The sequence below is a fragment of the Varroa destructor genome, unplaced genomic scaffold, assembly GCF_002443255.2.
Source record: "Varroa destructor unplaced genomic scaffold, Vdes_3.0 BEIS01000003.1, whole genome shotgun sequence".
Classification (NCBI taxonomy): domain Eukaryota; kingdom Metazoa; phylum Arthropoda; class Arachnida; order Mesostigmata; family Varroidae; genus Varroa; species Varroa destructor.
This window is the reverse complement of record NW_019211456.1, coordinates 48903363-48921627: the sequence shown is the minus strand read 5'-3', so window position 1 is coordinate 48921627 and position 18265 is coordinate 48903363. Positions and strand designations below refer to the sequence as shown.

General features: G+C 38.6%; 2 protein-coding genes across 7 annotated transcripts; both read left to right on the top strand.

Moving 5' to 3' along the window:
* Positions 1-2113: 2113 nt before the first annotated feature.
* Positions 2114-10457, top strand: ABCB7 (ATP binding cassette subfamily B member 7). Of its 6 annotated transcripts, none has more exons than XM_022796199.2 (13): positions 2114-2311; positions 3372-3401; positions 4884-5063; positions 5352-5514; positions 5786-6054; positions 6504-6680; positions 6895-7069; positions 7740-7906; positions 8381-8535; positions 8786-8915; positions 9177-9320; positions 9487-9618; positions 9787-10457. In XM_022796199.2, the coding sequence occupies exons 1-13, from the start codon at positions 2144-2146 to the stop codon at positions 10009-10011; spliced, it is 2115 nt and encodes a 704-aa protein (XP_022651934.1). In that variant the 5' UTR covers positions 2114-2143; the 3' UTR covers positions 10012-10457. The 6 variants fall into 6 exon arrangements, with proteins under 6 accessions (XP_022651934.1, XP_022651935.1, XP_022651938.1 ...); XM_022796203.2 differs by having other exon boundaries at positions 2228-2471; XM_022796201.2 differs by having other exon boundaries at positions 2228-2486.
* A 944-nt stretch (positions 10458-11401) lies between these two features.
* LOC111246502 (protein FAM76A) lies at positions 11402-18188 on the top strand. Its single transcript, XM_022796206.2, has 7 exons — positions 11402-12578; positions 14697-14755; positions 15007-15117; positions 15321-15500; positions 15781-15919; positions 16093-16374; positions 16527-18188. Exons 1-7 carry the CDS (start codon positions 12495-12497, stop codon positions 16641-16643), a joined length of 972 nt encoding a protein of 323 aa, XP_022651941.1. The 5' UTR covers positions 11402-12494; the 3' UTR covers positions 16644-18188.
* The last annotated feature ends 77 nt before the right edge of the window (positions 18189-18265 follow it).

The following is an 18265-nucleotide window of genomic DNA, read 5'->3' as shown; positions in this document are numbered from 1 at the left end:
ACGCGTCCATTGCTCATGCGAGTCTTCATAAAATGCTGGGATAAGTTCTTTTCTTGGTGCTTTGTATAACATGCGCTGAGAGTATAGAACCGGACTCACACCTTAAACCGTCTCTGGTTTATGAACGGGCACATATCAGTGCTTTCTGCTGTCACTGAGTACGGTGTCTACACCAATTAACCTTTAGCTTAATGAAAATGTATGATTTCTGCTCAACGTAAACGTGACTGTCCTTGATGTCTTCATTTGGACACAAACAACAGAAGATCACATTAAAAAATTCGTCGCCAGAATACGCACATTAATTATCTATTTCTGCGATTTTAGCTTAAGCAAAACCGGAAAAATGTAACTGTTGTCTTTTTATCTTTGAATCTAATATAAAGTTCACAATAAAAATAGTGAATTTTTCTATGAAGACAACAAAATTCATTTCATTCACGCGTTACGTAGGATCAACTTAAAACGCATCCTAAAATAGTATAGGACTCGAACCTAGTGATTGAAATGTGCCCTAAACTCTTCAGTGTTTTCCCCTAAGCTACGCGATCTGTATGATCTGATACTACAAAACATGATGAATTGACAATCGAGTGATTACCCAAATTATTCCATTTTATTAGTAATTCAAGTACTACTGGCCGTTCCGGACATTCAATCATGGACTGGATCAATGTTTGAAACTAACGCCTTCGTCGTAAGCGCAGATATTTCTACAGTGAAAGAAGAGTGTGTGTGACAAAAAGTACTACGCAAAGATCTAACCAAGACGTATTACTAACATGGAAGCGAGATGACTGTAAAAATTTAGATGAATAATCTAAACTATGAAGCAGCGTTTTTACAACGAACCATTTATAATGTACATTTACATTGTATCGAGAAAACATTGTTTTTTATGCAGAGTCCCTCCTAAAAAGAACAGTGTTGAAGTACAGAAAAAAAGCAGATTCTTGTGTGGCAATGTCCTAGTTCACCATTGACTCAAACAGCTGGAAACCAAAAGCTTACATACAAAAATGTACATGCAGAGTTTCGCATACAAAGATGACCCACTAGTCAGGAAGACGCTTGTTTAATTCTTTAGCAGTGGTCTACCAAGGCAAAATGTAAAAAAATAGCAAAGCAGACCTGACGGGGTGGCAGTAATAAAAAACAAACGACGCGGTTTATAATGGTCCTGCCTACAGGTCCAAGTTAGTGATGCCAACGGTATGCGTGAATCACATGAGTGCTGCAGCCTACGCCGGCAACGTACAGTACCTGCGATGATTACATTCTAAGTAAATAAACGTTTTACTTGTCAGTTAACAGTAAGGGGATTATAACTAGTAGCGGTGACTTCGGTGATGTCGACCGCTACTTTCCTTCACCTGCTTACGAAATTTAACAGCTACCTGTATTCGATAGCAACAAAGCTTGTGGGTGACACACTATGTAATAGTTGAACAAGTTCTAGTTCGTAGAACTTTAATTCCCAGTACAAAACTGGTGCCGTTTGTAGCAATGTCTAACGCAAAACTCTATTAAACTCTAAAGATTAACGTAGAACTCTGCATACATTTTTTTACCTCTCTTATTTTTTATCTCTTTTATTTTTAATCTCATTCACTCTACATACAAACGTTTCGTGCCATTGGTAATGGGGCAGCGATGAAAGTGTTAATGGGAATACCGCACCCTTTCCTTCAGCCGAAGCGCTCTTTTAAGTATACCTTCCACATAGACAAGTAAGCCAACCACCTCATTAGTTTTAGCGCTACAAAGCTTGCTTCCACTAGGAGTCTGTCTCTACCTCTCTTAACATGTGCAATTAAAAGATGATTTTAGCTTCTTCCACTAGAAGTCTAATCGACGAGGGTCTGCCTAAGCTTATCTCCGGTTTATGTAACACACCTGTAAAACAGTATTAGTTATTAACTTTGATAGTAATTTGCAATTTTTCTGCTTATCATTATTATTTTTGATAATTATTTAACGCTGAACAAAACGATTACTTCGTTTATTCGTACTTACTATGCACATGCATTGTGAGAATTTTCCAGTATTTACCAAAGCACCGCTTGCCCGCTATTGGTCACGCTTTTTGTGGTGGTAGTGATTCAAATTTGGCCGCGCTTCGCCGCAGCAATGCAAAACAAAAATGTCCGTGTGCTTAGGAGCTGCGCTACGGGGCGCAGGGACCCTGCGGGCTTGGTGTGTTTTACGGCCTTGTCGGGGACCCCCATTAGTTCAATTAGTGCCTAAGAGACACACTACCTCCTTACAACCATCGAGGTTCAGTGCGGATAATTTCGTCGTGCGCAAAAAGGTTTATATGGACTTAGGTTGAGCCCACTTCGAACAGTGGTTGAAATTCTGGCCAGTCGGTCACTGCGGATATTGGTGTTCGATTTTGATGTCATGACGTTATATAACCCTGCGCAGAAATGATAACATGACAGTACACCCACATAGGCTCTGGAACATTGGTACCTACATATTAGGTATAATAAGGCAGTTTATATTAATGAACTATATTGAAATAGTGATATGACTTGTGTGTTGCTGGTCTATAAGCTCATGACTCACCGGATCAATTGCCATATGCAGATTCTATTTAGCTCTTTCATTAGGTTCGATCCTGTCAGATATTCGCACACATTTCCACAACGAGAACGCAGTTTTATGTTTGCAACAGATAATCTACAAAGGCTGCTTCGTTGATCTGTATTCAAACACATTCTGGTTAACTGTTTTGAACAACATACTATAATTAATGTAGAAGTGTCTCATTCAGATCAAAGTTTTAATTGACTGGAGAGAATTATTAAAAAAACGTCTCAAGACATCTGGTCTTTTTGTAATGAAGTTTAGATGCAGCAGTAAAACATGATGTTGCACAAAACTCCGCAAAAGTGAAATGTGAAATTTTTTTGATATGCTTTCACCTCCAACTTAGGGCCAACTGATCATATCTGAGACCATTCTTTCGAAAAATTGGCTGGGGCATTTCTACTTGGGCAACCTGCAGACACTTTGGAATTTTCCTGGAGCAGTAGCTTATTCTTTTGAAGGAGCAATAAATAAAATTATCAGATTTATATGTTTTACTGTATTATCAGTTGATAATCATAGCGAACATATTTTTAGAGTAAAAGGCCAAATTCATCAAAATTATTAATTAGTCACAAGTAACAATGGGTTTGGGATATCGTGAAGCTGTCGACTTACAAAACAGTTAATACGATCGTACATGCATTGCGTAATATATAAAACTTCAAAGCATTTCAGCCATGTATTTCTATAAAATGTGTAGATATATACACCGACTTTTTATGGCTTACTCTATGGAACCGAATATAATTGTAATGGAATCTCGTCTTTCGCAGCTGCGTGTGCTTCCCAAGGCTCCGCACAAGGTATCGTTGCACGTCCAATAAATCTACCATATTAGCCTAAATGGTGCTCGGTTTCGTGTAACTACATTCAATCGAGCTTAAAGACTCAATTCCCGAGCTAAATCAGCTTGCCGAATTGAGGTCTTTATTGTAGCTTTTTATAAAGTCATTTTACTTCATTGACCATTAGTTTGCCTAACGTCTCTCATTAGAATCGCTTTTTAAGCATTTTGAGCGGGTATTGCAAAATGTTGCCATCCCGTGTCAAGGTCGATATCATAGCAACCTTCTGCACGTTCATAACTCATAGCCTTTAGTAGGTGTGACTCATTGGCCTATGTAGATTCTGCGACTCCGTCGTCGTGCCATTGTATTTTTGCGACGAGCAAAAATTAACTGATTTTGATTTTTTGCTACCTTTTTATTTTTAGTATTTTTTAACTTAATACTATTCAGCTTCAGGCTTCAGGCTCTTTGTGAAAAAGAACAAAACTGTCGTGGTATATCTTTATGTTCTGCCTTTGCTTTGAATAATACAAGTTGACGAAAGGGCAGTATCGCATAAAACACGGAAAGTACCTGCGCGTGCAGGCATTTTATTTGTGCTATTATTAACATTGCCGATTTCCATTTAGAATTGGTATTGCCATATTGTTAGCATTTCATTTTGAGTAAATTAACTTCACAGATTACGGCTAATACCTATTTTTTCCCCCCACTGTTAAAAATCCCAACTACATTCACACGCTTTTGCGTAGCTCCTTAGTACTGCGTCGGGCTTCAACTTTTCGATTCTCCACAGAGCTTCTTCTACAATGCTTCTAATTCTTCCGCACAATTAGTTAATATTCCTAATTATATGCATTTAAGATACTTCTTTATTTATTCGTCATGTCCAGGAGAGACCAAATATGACTTCAGTATAACTTGGTGTTATCTTCTTCGGGGTTAACGTCGTTCTCCGCAGCTGTTACAACAATCTTGTTAGCTACGCTCAAGAATAATGGTACCGTTATAAAGCAGATACTTTGTTTAATCGCAGAATACTTTGTGACTCAGGTGACAGCTCTCGACTATGCGAAGTGGATTCGAAATTAAATTGGTTTTTTTCTTCCACAGCTCGAATATTGTAATTAGTCTGTACTGGCTGAATAAGTGTAGGGGCAAAAACGTTGATTCTCATAACGGTGCACCCTTTCAGCAGACTTCCAAAAGGCATTTTTTAAAATATTAATGTACGAATGTCAATATTTATGTGGTTTTGTCAGTAAATTGGCATTTAAGTCCAACAAGTACGTCGTAAAAAATAAGCCGGTTACCTATACGTACCTCTTATAGCAATCACCGTTTAAGTTCACGCGCGCTGCCGTTTAATACATTTAAGGGAGCTTATTAGCGGATATTCTAGTATCTGCATGCTATATACGGTTTGGCAGTGGCCGTGTAGGATAAAAGTCAGCCTATACAAACAAAACTAATGAGGTGTCTGCGTGGTCCATTTAGATTTTAACACGCACCGTCCAACTAAGTCGTGTATCGAAACATGACCACGACCATAACTCTTCGCTTATCACACCAAAGATTGATGTCGACAGGGACAAAATAACAGGATGGAAAATTGTGCGCGAGATGTTCAAGTACATTTGGCCTAAGGACAAGCCACACATCCGACGAACAGTCTTGGTAAAGTATATGTATATACTTCTAATGTAAAGTACAAGTGGCCGTGATAGGATACCATGTGTATGATTCGAACACGCCAACATATTTTTTTGTAGGTAAGATGCGCCGGTGATTCGATTTATTGCAGAATTAACCAAATTGGTAGCATTAAGTAGAATAGGGCCATGCCTTTAGAAATGACGCAGAGATAATCTTTAACTCAATGAGAACTGTTCGCTTACTTGTTCTTGCGCTCCTTTCAGTTACTATTATTTCGTCACTATTATTAAGTGTTAAATGTTGTTTCAGTCGGCGTTGGGTATCCTGGTAGCCGCAAAACTGATGAACGTGTCGGTTCCATTCATTTTCAAATACCTCGTCGACAGTTTAAACGAATACACGGGAAGCAAGCTTCACTTTGGTGATGTTCCTTCGGCTATCGCCTCCACTGCCTTCGCTCTTGTACTTGCTTGTAAGTACCGTACGCTAGCTGGCACTCATTCTACGGATATCTGCTCACAGTAATTTATGATTTATGAAAATTACAGCCATTAAGTGTCGCTTCAGTATCTCAATTCATAGAATACATTCTAGCGTCAGTTGATATGATGGGCTATGAGTTGATTAGCAAAATAGCTCCATCAACTGCTGATTAGAATAAAATGTTTGTAAATTTATCTTTATAGCTTATTCAAATACAGTTTAAATGGGATTTAGCGTACGAATTTCAAATCGTTTTTCAGTTGGCCTGGTTCGAGCCGGATCGTCTGGCCTCAACGAGTTGCGTAATGCTGTATTTGCTTCAGTAGCACAACACTCTATCCGCTCAATGGGTAGAGGTCTATTTAGCCATCTTCACAATCTTGACTTGGGATTTCATCTCCAGCGTCAGACTGGCGCCCTCTCAAAGGCGATGGATCGCGGCACTCGAGGAATTAATTTCGTCCTTACAGCTTTAGTTTTTAATGTAGTGCCGACAATAGTTGAGGTCGCACTTGTTAGCACGATCCTCGTAAGTTTCTCTAAAATGAGTTCGTTTGTCTCGATTTTGGTGCAGTTTCGCCTGGTCAAGGCAAAGCACACAGTTGCTGTTGTCCACCTTATTTCTAACTTATAGAATTTATATATTCTATATTTACTTATAGAATAATAAAAGGAAATATTTAAAAAAGAAAAAGCATCATAGAATAATGCTTTTTTTCTGGGATGCTTTCGTCTCACATCTAATATGAAATTTGCATAATATTCTATCGCAGAATGTAAGATTATTTCTCGCGGTTCTTAGTTGTTTCAAAAAGCACAGAAACGTTGGAGATTTAGACCATTTAAATCATTCTGTCAATGTATTATGTAAGGTTCATGGTCTCCTTAGTTAGCTGTTTAGGTATTGCATCTGACGCAGTTAATGTCTTATCTTTTAGAACTAGATAAACGTTTACGAACAGGTCCATTACATTTTAGTGGTACAAATGTGGAGGTCAGTTCGCGATGGTCACCTTAGGATGCATTAGTTCTTATACGGCATTCACCCTGGCAGTTACGCAATGGCGAACTCAGTTTCGTGTTGACATGAACAAGGCCGACAACCGTGCAGGTTCTCGAGCTATCGACTCGCTGATGAACTATGAGACGGTTAAGGTAGTGAGCATTCAATTGCTTTTTTGTGAACTTCCATTATTCATTTATTTACTGAAATTAAATATATCATAAAATACAGTCATACAAGAATATTTTCGATATCAGCATATTATAACGGCTAATTCGTCACTCAACTTTAAAAGTTAATTTGTTTGAGAAGAGCCACATCACGGTCATATTTTAACATAAATATTACCTGTGTTAATCATTTCAGTACTTTAATAATGAAAAGTATGAAGTTCAGCAGTACGACGCCATTTTGGGTGACTACGAAAAGGCCTCTCTAAAAACAACAACCTCGTTGGCAGCACTTAATTTTGGTCAAAACGCTATCTTTAGCGCATCACTGGCGACCATTATGTATCTCGCCTGTAACGAAATTATTGGCGGTAAGTGTTAACAATCTATGCATCTTTATGTGGTATTCATGTAATTTGCCCTTATTATATCTAACAATACCTTTGATTCAATAGGACTCACACTTGAACGAACTTTTGGGGTTGCATTCTGAAAACGCAAATTCCTTGATTTTTAATCGGGACCTTTATATATCAACATATAATACATATATAGTTAAAAAAAATCACCTGATAAAAACTTCAAACTGAAGCTATTGTCTTATTCATCACTGACTAAAGCTATCTAGCTCACTAGGCTCTAACACGTTTTCTGATATTAATGGGTCCATTGATGTCCTACGGGGCGTAACAAGTAAACAGATAAACATTTTAATTTTAAGACCGGAAAATATTTACAGTTGAGCTTAAGAATGACTTGGCCTATGCGGGTGGCAAATGATTATTAGTCTGTCATGTGTGTAAACAACAAAAATAAGAAACAGAGTAAACGACAGTAACCATCACTGGCTGCACGTAAGCAAGAAATGGGAATGATTCCTTTTGTACTAAGGATTAATAACAACTCTAAGTGCGCCTTATATCAATAAACTATTTTGAAAGCAGTCCAATTACTACAGATCGAATTCGAATGAACATCAAAAACCAGCGAATACTTTAGTACCGCACCTAACTTAAGAAATATCCGCTAATGCTTTTTCAGAACACCTAACTGTGGGTGACCTCGTCATGGTAAACGGCCTCCTTTTCCAGCTGTCCTTGCCGTTGAACTTTCTTGGGTCCGTATACCGCGAAGTCCGTCAGGCGTTAATCGACATGCGAACTATGTTTGCGTTATCACAAATGGAAACTATGATCAGCAGTGTACAGGTACATGCCGGCATAAATCTTGAAAAGTCAGAAATTAAAGTAAGTTCTAAATAGCCAAACTACGCTTACCTGTTTCATCAGTTAGTATATTCAAAGATCTACCTGATTAGCGAAGTTCGGTTATGAAGACGTTATCTATATAACTGTAGTTGAAGTAAGTAGAAATGTAGTAGAAAAAGAATTTGATCGGTATATTTTAAATCTTAAATATTTTTTGTTAAGTCATTTTATATATATGTATACTTATACTACTATAATATATATATATATGATGAATTTATCGTACAGTTTTCCGCGCAGAATGAACCCTTAAGTTTCACAGAAATCGCTTTTATTTGAATTTGGTTATCACTTTGACAAAAACCACATACAAGTTATGTTTCGATAGTATAAATACACAAATAGTAACGTATAAGGCGGCAATGTACTACGAGCGCTTACAGTAGCGTTAATATAGATGTGCTTCTATTTCAGAATGGCCCTATACTCATTGTCACTAAGGAGAAGGCAAACATCGAATTCGAGAACGTCACGTTTGGCTATATTCCTGGCCAGAAAATACTCGATGGTGTATCGTTCAGTATTGCAACAGGGAAGAAAGTCGCCTTAGTAGGGGGTAGTGGTAGCGGGTAAGTCTTATCGGTTACCAACATAGTTAAGCGGGGCCTTTAGTAAATTAGAGGTATTTATTTTCTGTAGCCATTGTCGGCAAATTTGTCCGCCCAGTTTTTGCGGGCGATATAGCTCTGACTGAACTAAGAAAAATGTGCAACACGTTGTGTTCCGTACTTACATGAGAGTTTGCTTAGCCTTCTTTGCAGTCATCATTAATGGTAGGTTCAAATAAACATTTTTCGCTTGTTAATTGTTTTATTATAGGAAATCAACAACAGTGAGATTGCTTTACCGCTTCTTTGATCCTATCAGCGGCCGCATTCTGATCAACGGTCAAGATATAAGAAAGGTCAACCTGGACAGCTTGAGGCAAAATATTGCCGTTGTTCCACAAGTTAGTATTTATTCTGAACTACATACCTGCGACAATATAATAAGTGAGCAGTCTCGTTTATGATTGGCAAAGTATTATTTGGTCGCATAGTATTGCCTTTGATAAAGAAACAACAATTTCTTTAACTTGATTAGGGCGTCAGAATGAATCAAATATAGCATACATGCAGTTTAGCTTTAAGGTGTTTGTCTAGAACAACATCCTAAGACAAAAAGATAACAAAGATGTCCTTCTCTAATATATATACCGTATTATCTTCAGGAAGCCGTACTCTTTCATGACACAATCCGATTCAATCTCAATTACGGTGATTTAACTAAAAGCTCTGCAGACGTGGAAAGCGCTGCAAAGATGGCAGAGATTCACGATTCTATCCAAGGCTGGGCTAAAGGATACGACACTCAGGTACCTTCTGATTTGGTTTGAATTTAATCTTTAGTCAGAAGGGAAGTTAAGTGCAAGCATGTTCGTGGCTCAATATACGCACTGCCTACATGTATTACTGTTAGAAAAGACGTTTGTCTTGTGACGCAAGCGTTTACATATATTGTACCTTACCTTTCGCCTCCAGGTTGGTGAACGCGGTCTCAAACTTTCTGGAGGCGAAAAGCAGCGAGTCGCTATCGCGCGAGCGATTCTGAAAAACGCACCCATTCTTATCTTCGATGAAGCTACAAGTTCTCTTGACTCCATCACTGAACACGTAAGCGAATTAGTCTAGTAGCAAGAAATTAGTTCGGTAAATATTTATCATACGTAATACGCGAATCAATTAAAAGCCCTTCTTCCAGATGTTCCACCGTCCCTGCAAGCTGAAGACTGATTTTCAAAAATTTTCTTGATGTATATCTCTCTCCTTTGTATGATTTAGAAAATCATGATGGCCCTCGGGAGAGCTGCGTCAGGCAAAACGACGTTGTGCATAGCTCACAGATTATCAACAATTGTTGACGCTGACCAAATCTTTGTCCTGCGCAACGGTTATATCATCGAATCGGGAAATCATAAGAGCCTTCTGGCGCAACCATCCTCTTTCTATGCGCACCTCTGGAATCAGCAACATAACGCGGCACTGATTAGTGACAGGGTGAAATGAATCCCCGAGTTAATTCAATCGCTGTTCAATCACCTATTTTTCGGTACAACAAATTTTTGTTCGTTCATAAGAAGGACCTGAGAGAATACATAGGTGGAAAAGATGACCATTAATTATTGCAAGTGAGTAGGAGTATAAGACAGATCTCGGGAATTTGGAATGAGATGTAAAATTTACCCGCCGAATGTGACTGCACAAACTGTTGTGGACTGTATAGCGCAAATTATTCAAAACGATGAAAACGTTAGGCACTAGGACGTTATAAAGCGAACGTGAATTATTTATTGGCGTCGTATATACCACACAGAAATTTGTTTTATGCAAAATTCCACTGTTACTTAGTTGTTAGGTGTTGTAACCAAGTGCGTGTATACGGATATACTAGTGTTTGGAGCCGTATGTTTCGCGGAATGCGGAAATAAAAAATTTGACAATTTAATTCGTAAGTTCGTGTTATTCTTCCAACCACATATATCGTAAAAATGAACAGAAAAAGTGAAACGGCACCAACATGACGGGGAAATTTAAATGTGGAAAGTAATCTGATCACAAGAGGCGATTGAATTAAGCCATATAAATGTGCCCTGTTCACGTTTGCAGAAATATCACTCGTATCTAAGATGTTGTACCTCGACGTACCTGTGTTAAGTATATAGCAGACTTATCTAAAGACGTGTTATAGTTAAATCATGGGTTTGCTGTTCGTAGATTTTGAGATAACTAAGGAATTGTGTATACCCTAGGAAGGCTTGCTTTTAATTATTAGGTTTTGACACTTAAACTTCGATGTAGTCACCTAAGCAATAACACAAATAATTATGCAAAGATTGAAACCAAACCTGTTTATTTTTTTGTCTTACTGGCCTGCATAATAAGGCCCTCGGCTACATACGTTATGGCCCGCACTCTTTGTTCAGATTTTGAGTTTGGTATGAGATACAGAACCTTGACACAGGAAGGTGATGTAAATAGCTAAAATATATTGATTAACTAAAGATTTCATTTCAGATGGGCGTCTCTGTCATCGATTTGTCGTAAAAAGAAACTTGAGTGAGAATTTTTATTTATGGATATACGCTGATAACCAAACAGGCTGATTGATCAAATGTTTATCTATTATATTCGTTGTAGTTTATTCGAATTCTGTTTTCATAGAGCAATGTCGCTCTCTCTAGGGTTGAGAGGTTTCAGCAGATTTTCTTTGTGGAGACTGCGACATTCCAATTTCTGCAAAACATTTTATATGTATTATTAAAGCAATTCTAATCTATTTTTTACAGATGACCGTTACAGCTCGCTATGTATTTCAGCCGAAAAAAGAAGGTCATTAGTAATTAAAGTGACTAAAACTAGCTAGCCTCAACCTCAGCTGGCTATTTGCGCGCCACGAACTCGTCTCTCAGTCAGCTTTTTGCTTACGCTCACTATCATCCATCGTCATCATAAGAGAACTAGTTTCGTACTACCTAAACCCGCATACAGACAGTTCAGCTGCCTATCGACTGTCTGTCGGAATCATATTTCCGAGTCGCCGGCCATACGAACGAATGCATTCATTCATTTAGCTCATTCTGCTTGCTGCTCTGTTATTGTTCTTTATTCTTTGTCGATCCCTCATCCGTCTGCCAGTTCTGCACAACAACATCGGCGAATAAGTGCTTACGCCCATGTTCTCTGTGTTCTCCCTGCAACCTTCCGTGCTACACAGGGAAACGATCGACGTATATTGTTAGGCATGTGTACATGACTGGGTGTGTGCTTGTGTGTAGTTGTGATTGTGTCATTAGTTTTTGGTGGGTGTCGAATGGTGGTGGTGGCGGCGGCGGCCGCAGCGTCAGAGAAGACGATGTTCGTTGTGTGTTGTTGCTGTTGTTGCTGTTGTTGTTGAACTGCGAGAGCAGGCGGACCCCGACAAAGCAAGCTAGTATATCCACTCCAATAACACACAAACACACACTTATATTTGGTAGCTCATTGAGCTGTTGTGGTCGGTTCTGGTACCCTGCCGCTGTCTGTTGTCCTAACTGTAACCAGAGTTCGGTAGGTGGTAGTGATTTTAACAGTAGTGGCAGCAGCGAGTACGGAACAAAACGAGAAGCCAGAATCAACAGAACTCGTAGAATCGGCGCCATCACCCTTCTATTTATCTACATGCAATCGACTGAGTGGCTGTCACAGGTGACTCGGGTGTGAGGATCGCTCTACCGCCCGTGCAAAAATATCTAGTATACACGTTCTAATAATATTGTTATTATTGTTACTCAGGCAGATAAGTGTTGTGCGCGTGTCCGTGTGTACAAACGCCGGAAAACGAGACGACACTGAACACGAAACAGAATTGGCAGTCTCTGAAAAAGATTCCGTTCCAGCTACTCTATCTCACAACGTTGAGACAGATACCCGTAAAGTACAACGAAGTATTTCTGCTAACGGGAAAGCATACGTGTCTTGCTGGCCTGTTGAGTCGGAACGAACAAGTCAAAATGTCTACTGCCTTATTCGCTTGTTCGAAGTGCAACTCCAGACACCCGTTCGAAGAGTTATCACAGGGACAACAGCTGTGCAAGGTCAGTAATAGCGTTTCAATTCAAATATGATACTTAAAAAAATGTAAAACCGCTACCAGTTGTAATGTCGATATCCTGGGTAGGTGCAAACAGACAGACTTATCACTCTGAAGAAAACAACAGCAGGAATATAATGATAAGCCGCATATATGGCGGTGATAGGAGAGTTATGGTGCCTACTGCTGCAACTCCTGCAGGCCTTTGATGATAAACAAATGAAAGAGCGTTGAATATTGGCAGGCAGCAGGCACCCTTTGATTCTGCTTTAATTCTGGTAGAAATAAATGAAAGCAAGAACTGTTTGTGATGAGTGAATGACTGAGCGAGAACTCAAAATTTCATAGAGCGAAACCTCATCGATGAGATCGCTGTATGGATCGATACAAGGTAATTACCGACAATTGTCTGTCTTTAATGGCTTTTTTGTTGAATAGTAACCAAACATGTTGAAAGACTTGGGTGTGAAAGCCTTTCAAACAAAGCATTATCGATATCAAGAAATAATGCTTTGTTGCCTAATAAATAGAGAGTATCCAATTGCAGTCAGAAAAATACTAGAAAGTGTAGTGCGTTTTTAATTAACCTAATGCAATTCAATGGCGACACACTTCTGAAAGGGCATAAACTGGGAGATTGCGAATATGACGCCGTCGTTGTGCATAATATGTAAGGAACATACTACCGATAATTCGTATCACGGAGCTTTTGAACCATATCATATCGCAACTACAGTTCCACTACCATGAAGTGCAATGATGACTTACATCGCGTATCACCCATTTCGGTTACGGTCGCTTGGCCATAAGAGCGTATCTCTTTGTAGGTTTTTAATATATCCAAATTACTGGTCAGTTCAATAATCCTTATCTTACTATATTCCATTGGCAGATAGTACATAGATCCCGTTCAAATAAAGTCCAGTAAATAGCAATCTTCACACTGCATATCTTTGTTTAAAATTATTATGAGGGGTTTATCATAGTCTGAACCATGCTACTAGCAGGGCGCCTGTGACGTTGTTGTCTAAGGCCAGCCGGCTTTGATCTCAAAGACTGTGCTCTGAGTCCTTCGTTTTGTGTTTATGCTTCCAGTCGCTCGGTGTAGATTATGCAGATGTATGAATTTTTAAAATCTGGTTTGTACATCAGTGCCAGAAGCAGCTGGAAGAACTGATTATAAATATATTCAACAAAGCGATTGTATCCTCTCTTAGGATACTAGGCGCTTGTGGTTAGACGTAAAACAAACATTAACATTAAGAACAACTTTCTTCTTTGACCGATAGCAATGCTTCAAGTAAAAATATCTTCGATAAAACAGATGAGTTTTTCATTTTGAAAATGGTTCGAAACATGCATCAGTAAGCGATTATTATTTTCCTAATTAACACTGGAGCATTTTGATGCCTAAATACAATTTTTTTATTTCTTCTATTACACATGTGGCGCAATCATTCTCCAATTTTGACTTTATACTTGTAACGTAGGTTAATTACGCAACTTGGGGACAATATAGCAGCATGTTCTATTAGAGACTATGCGAACATTGCCAAGTCTACTCTTAGAACTTGTTTTAAGGTCTTCGACCAAATCACTGAAAAATGCGAATAGGTATTTACGTAAATTTTATATATTCTTATGCTGTTCATGGTTTTCTGACACTGTGTTATGCGACGCCTATAAACACGCTTGTTTAGCTTTCAAGTTGCCAGCGTTAAGTCAATATCACATGATAAAAACATGCTGACAGCTTGTACACATACGCCATTAATCTACATTAATTAGAGAAACAAATATTGCATTCGGGCACATATTGTACGCCAGGTTTTGAAGTACGCAGTCGTTCTTTTAAATATGAACACCAATATCTAAAACGAAATCAGTAATATCTTAGATAGTAACCTAGCTTTTTAGGGATGAAAGTGGTTGCAAATTCTCACTGTATACAATTATCTACAATACATAGACATATCTTTTCGTATACGCTGTGGTAACTTACGGGTTATTACCACTGCGTTGGGTTCTATGCTAAACAGCTAAGAAAAGAACTGCTATCTATTTTCATTTTATGCAGTGACTATTGAAGCTAACAGGCGATTGGTCTCCGGCTATTTTTCAGACATGCCGGCAGGCTAACGTGAAATGTACGTACTGTCGAGCAGATTTCCAACCTGAAGGGTAAGGACACTGCTTTTCTCGTTTTCAGCAAATGAATGTTGTGTGGAAAAAGCTTTTTCCTAACTTGGGACGCGGGCCTATCAGAGATATTATTGTCTTAGATTAAAGCTCGTGTTTTCAAATTAACGAGGACAAAAACCTGTTTAACAGCTGCGTTGGGCCACGTTTTAAGTGGATACTTTTATCCTTAAACTAAGTAAACTGGACCCTTTATAACTACATAATTATTGGATGACTGCTGTACTATACAGGAAGGGGTCGATCTGTGCTAAATGCGAAAACAACGTGCGGCAATTCGGGAAACCACGCTCATGTGATTACTGCAATCTCGTTGCAGCTTTCATCGGAAGCAAATGCCAAAGGTGTGCTGGTTATATATACATACTTAAAGCATAGCACTTTAAAGGCAGAGCTAATTATAATCGAAATAAATCCTAATTGGAGATAATCTAGTATCGTCTCAATAAATACATACGAAGATCCCCGTTAAATTCTGATTACGTTCGTTGTTTTGAACTCGCGCTTCAATTTTGACCAGCATTTGATTATCTGATTCCAATATCAGGTGTACGAACTCCGAAAAGAAGTACGGTGCGCCAGTGCAATGTGAGCAGTGCAAACAAAAGAGCGCATTCGATCGCAAGGACTCCGAAACGCAAAAACGGGAAGGCAAGATGCTTTGCTGGCTCTGCACGGTTTCACTGAAGAGGACCCTCGCCAAAGCTAGAATCTCCGATTCTGGAAGGTACGACTGTATTACGTTGACACGAAGTACTATAAAGGTCCACGCTATTATTATAAAAATCAAGGTTTCTTGTTAACATGTATACATACATGGAATAAGGTCTATGCTAACTTGCCGTTAGTAACAGATACGAATGACATATCGCATGACAAGGAGTCAAGCTAGAAAAGCATCCATCGAACACCTTGTAGACACACGTTGAGCAAATCTAAGTGATCCCGAAAGGTGCCTTGCTTATAAAACATTACTTTTTCGTTCTTCACTTTTGATATTATTTCAGAATGCGTGCGAGCTCAAGTCGCACGAGTCCAACTGCGCCTCCAACTGCTAATCTACTACCAGAGAACGGACTCAAGAAAAAGGAAAAAAAAACGCCCGACTTTCATCGAGACCGAAAGCTTCGGCCAGATGTTACAAAGGCAAGCCATCATTCGGATAGTGACCCCAAAGTGGGTGTCATTCAGTAAACTATATGTCGTCGTCTCATTGATAACAAATATTGCTTATGGATTATCTATATTTCACATGATATATACAAAATGTCATTTCTAATATTTTTCTTGTTGTTTTATAATCGTATGTGGATCTTTAGGTGGCGGTCGAGGAAGAAAAGAAAGAGACAAAAGATATCAAGCCATCGAAACCTCTCTTGTTCCCTGACCCCACGTCTTCTGATCATGTAGTGGCTCTCACAAAACTTAATGACCAAGTCCTCAGTCTTCAGCGGCAGCTGTCAGAGAAAGACAAACAACTGATAGCTAAAGATAGGCAAATCTGCGAGTTAAAAGCCGATATGGCCAAACAAGATCGTGATGCGAGAAGCAAGTTTCAAGATACCGTTAAGCGACATGCTGAACAGATGAACGAAATGCAGGTTTGTATTGAATTATCGTCGTCGCGAGATTCAAAATTATATTTCTATAGACCACTATCACGCACTTTCATAAGCAGCCCTTCAACAAAAGGTATAATAATTGTGATGACCACATAGACACAGTCGTGTGTTTTTATCATATTGAACTTCAGGAAAAATGCCGCTCACTACAAAAACAAGTAGTGGCGCACAAAGAGGCGAAGAAAGAGTCAAAAGCGAAGAAGCTGAAGATGGAAATTAGCAACGCTCTGTTGAATACAACGATGTAGTGGAAACACGCCAGGAGTTCGCGTAACATTATCATGTATCATTTCGATTCGTGGCTCATCTAGAAGTAACACATGTCCGGCCTCGAAACTAACTCTTCTAAAGAAATGTTTGGTGGAGAACAAAAGCAAGAATGTGCTCTTGTGACAAAACCTGTACACGATGACAGATTACAAATCCCTTTGGCGACACATTGTCAGTCTTGGCTGTCAATCGTAGAAAGCATACTAAAAAGTAGCTTCTACAGTGAAAATTGCAAAACATTAGCGTATTGAATCCATTACTGCACTTAGTTTACACAGCAGTACAATAAGTTTATTCTTTGTATGACAAGATTCAGAGGGTAAAATCTAAGCAGTAGCTAGAATTCTTTTCACGAACCCGATGTTCCTTGAACCGTGTAGCGGGGCGCAAATTTTGTAACCGTATAATGGCATGACTCTTAGTTAAGAGCTTGATAAATGCACGTGCGCTCTCCTTGATAAAATGATTAACATTGCTAGCTATCTATTAAGATGATACATTTGTATCAGAGTACTGTCCTGCGTAAGCGAAATATTACTAAGCTGTTTTCAATTAAACGGGCCACACATTTACCTCATATATCAGGACAAAGCTTATATATTATGTCAGTGTAACATGTACCTATCTAAAGTTCCGTTTTAAAGGTTAACTTTTTACTTTCCGTATTATAGCAATAGTGTTTGCGTTCAGTTGTCTTAAACATGTGGTCCCTCTGAAATATAAACGAAAAAAAACAAATAAAATAAGTGATTGGAGAAAATCGCCACACTAAGTTGTCAAGGGCGGGAATTAGTATCGTCAGCAATGATACGCAAATATTTAAATTGTACAGCACCACTAAGTTATCATGGAAGAATACTTGTCTGGCAATGTAAGTGACGAGCTTGCTATCTAGGATAACAGATTCTAGTAGCTACTGCGAAAGTACGTAATATATAGGCCGCTGCTTTCGCAGGAATTGGAATTATTATACTAACAATAATACTTATGGCTATGATTATTATTATTATTATTAAACAGAGAGCTCAAATTAAGAGCGAATTAATTATCTGGCCTTTCAAGATCTGCCTCTTCGCTTCACATGCCCACATCATGCATATAGTTCACCACCACAAAAAGTATTCGGTTACAAACCAAAAAAAAAAGGAAACATTTATCCACTGCACGTTACGTTTTACCCCTTGTTGTCAAAAGCTCGGCAGAGATCCTCAACTGGTCTAATTCATGGTGTATGATTACCCATTGTACGTTTCTCATTGTAGACTCCATTTAAGATTTGTCTCCATTATTAAAAATAAGCAACCACTATTATTATATTCCAAATGCTACTTAGATAGTTTCTACTAATTTATCGGATTATATAAAGTTTGTGATCCGAGAACCTACTTGTGTGTAAATAAACGAGCCTGTAGTTATTTGTTCTCAAGGTATAAAACGGAAAAAACATCCCTTATTGAGTAATAAGAAACGTAAATAGTAATAAAATTAAAAATCATTGACATTACACCTGCTACATATATAAATACATTACGGGAACGTGAGCTAGACTTGCTAGACAATAAACGAATCCCGGCGAGTATAAAACAATGTACTGTACTAT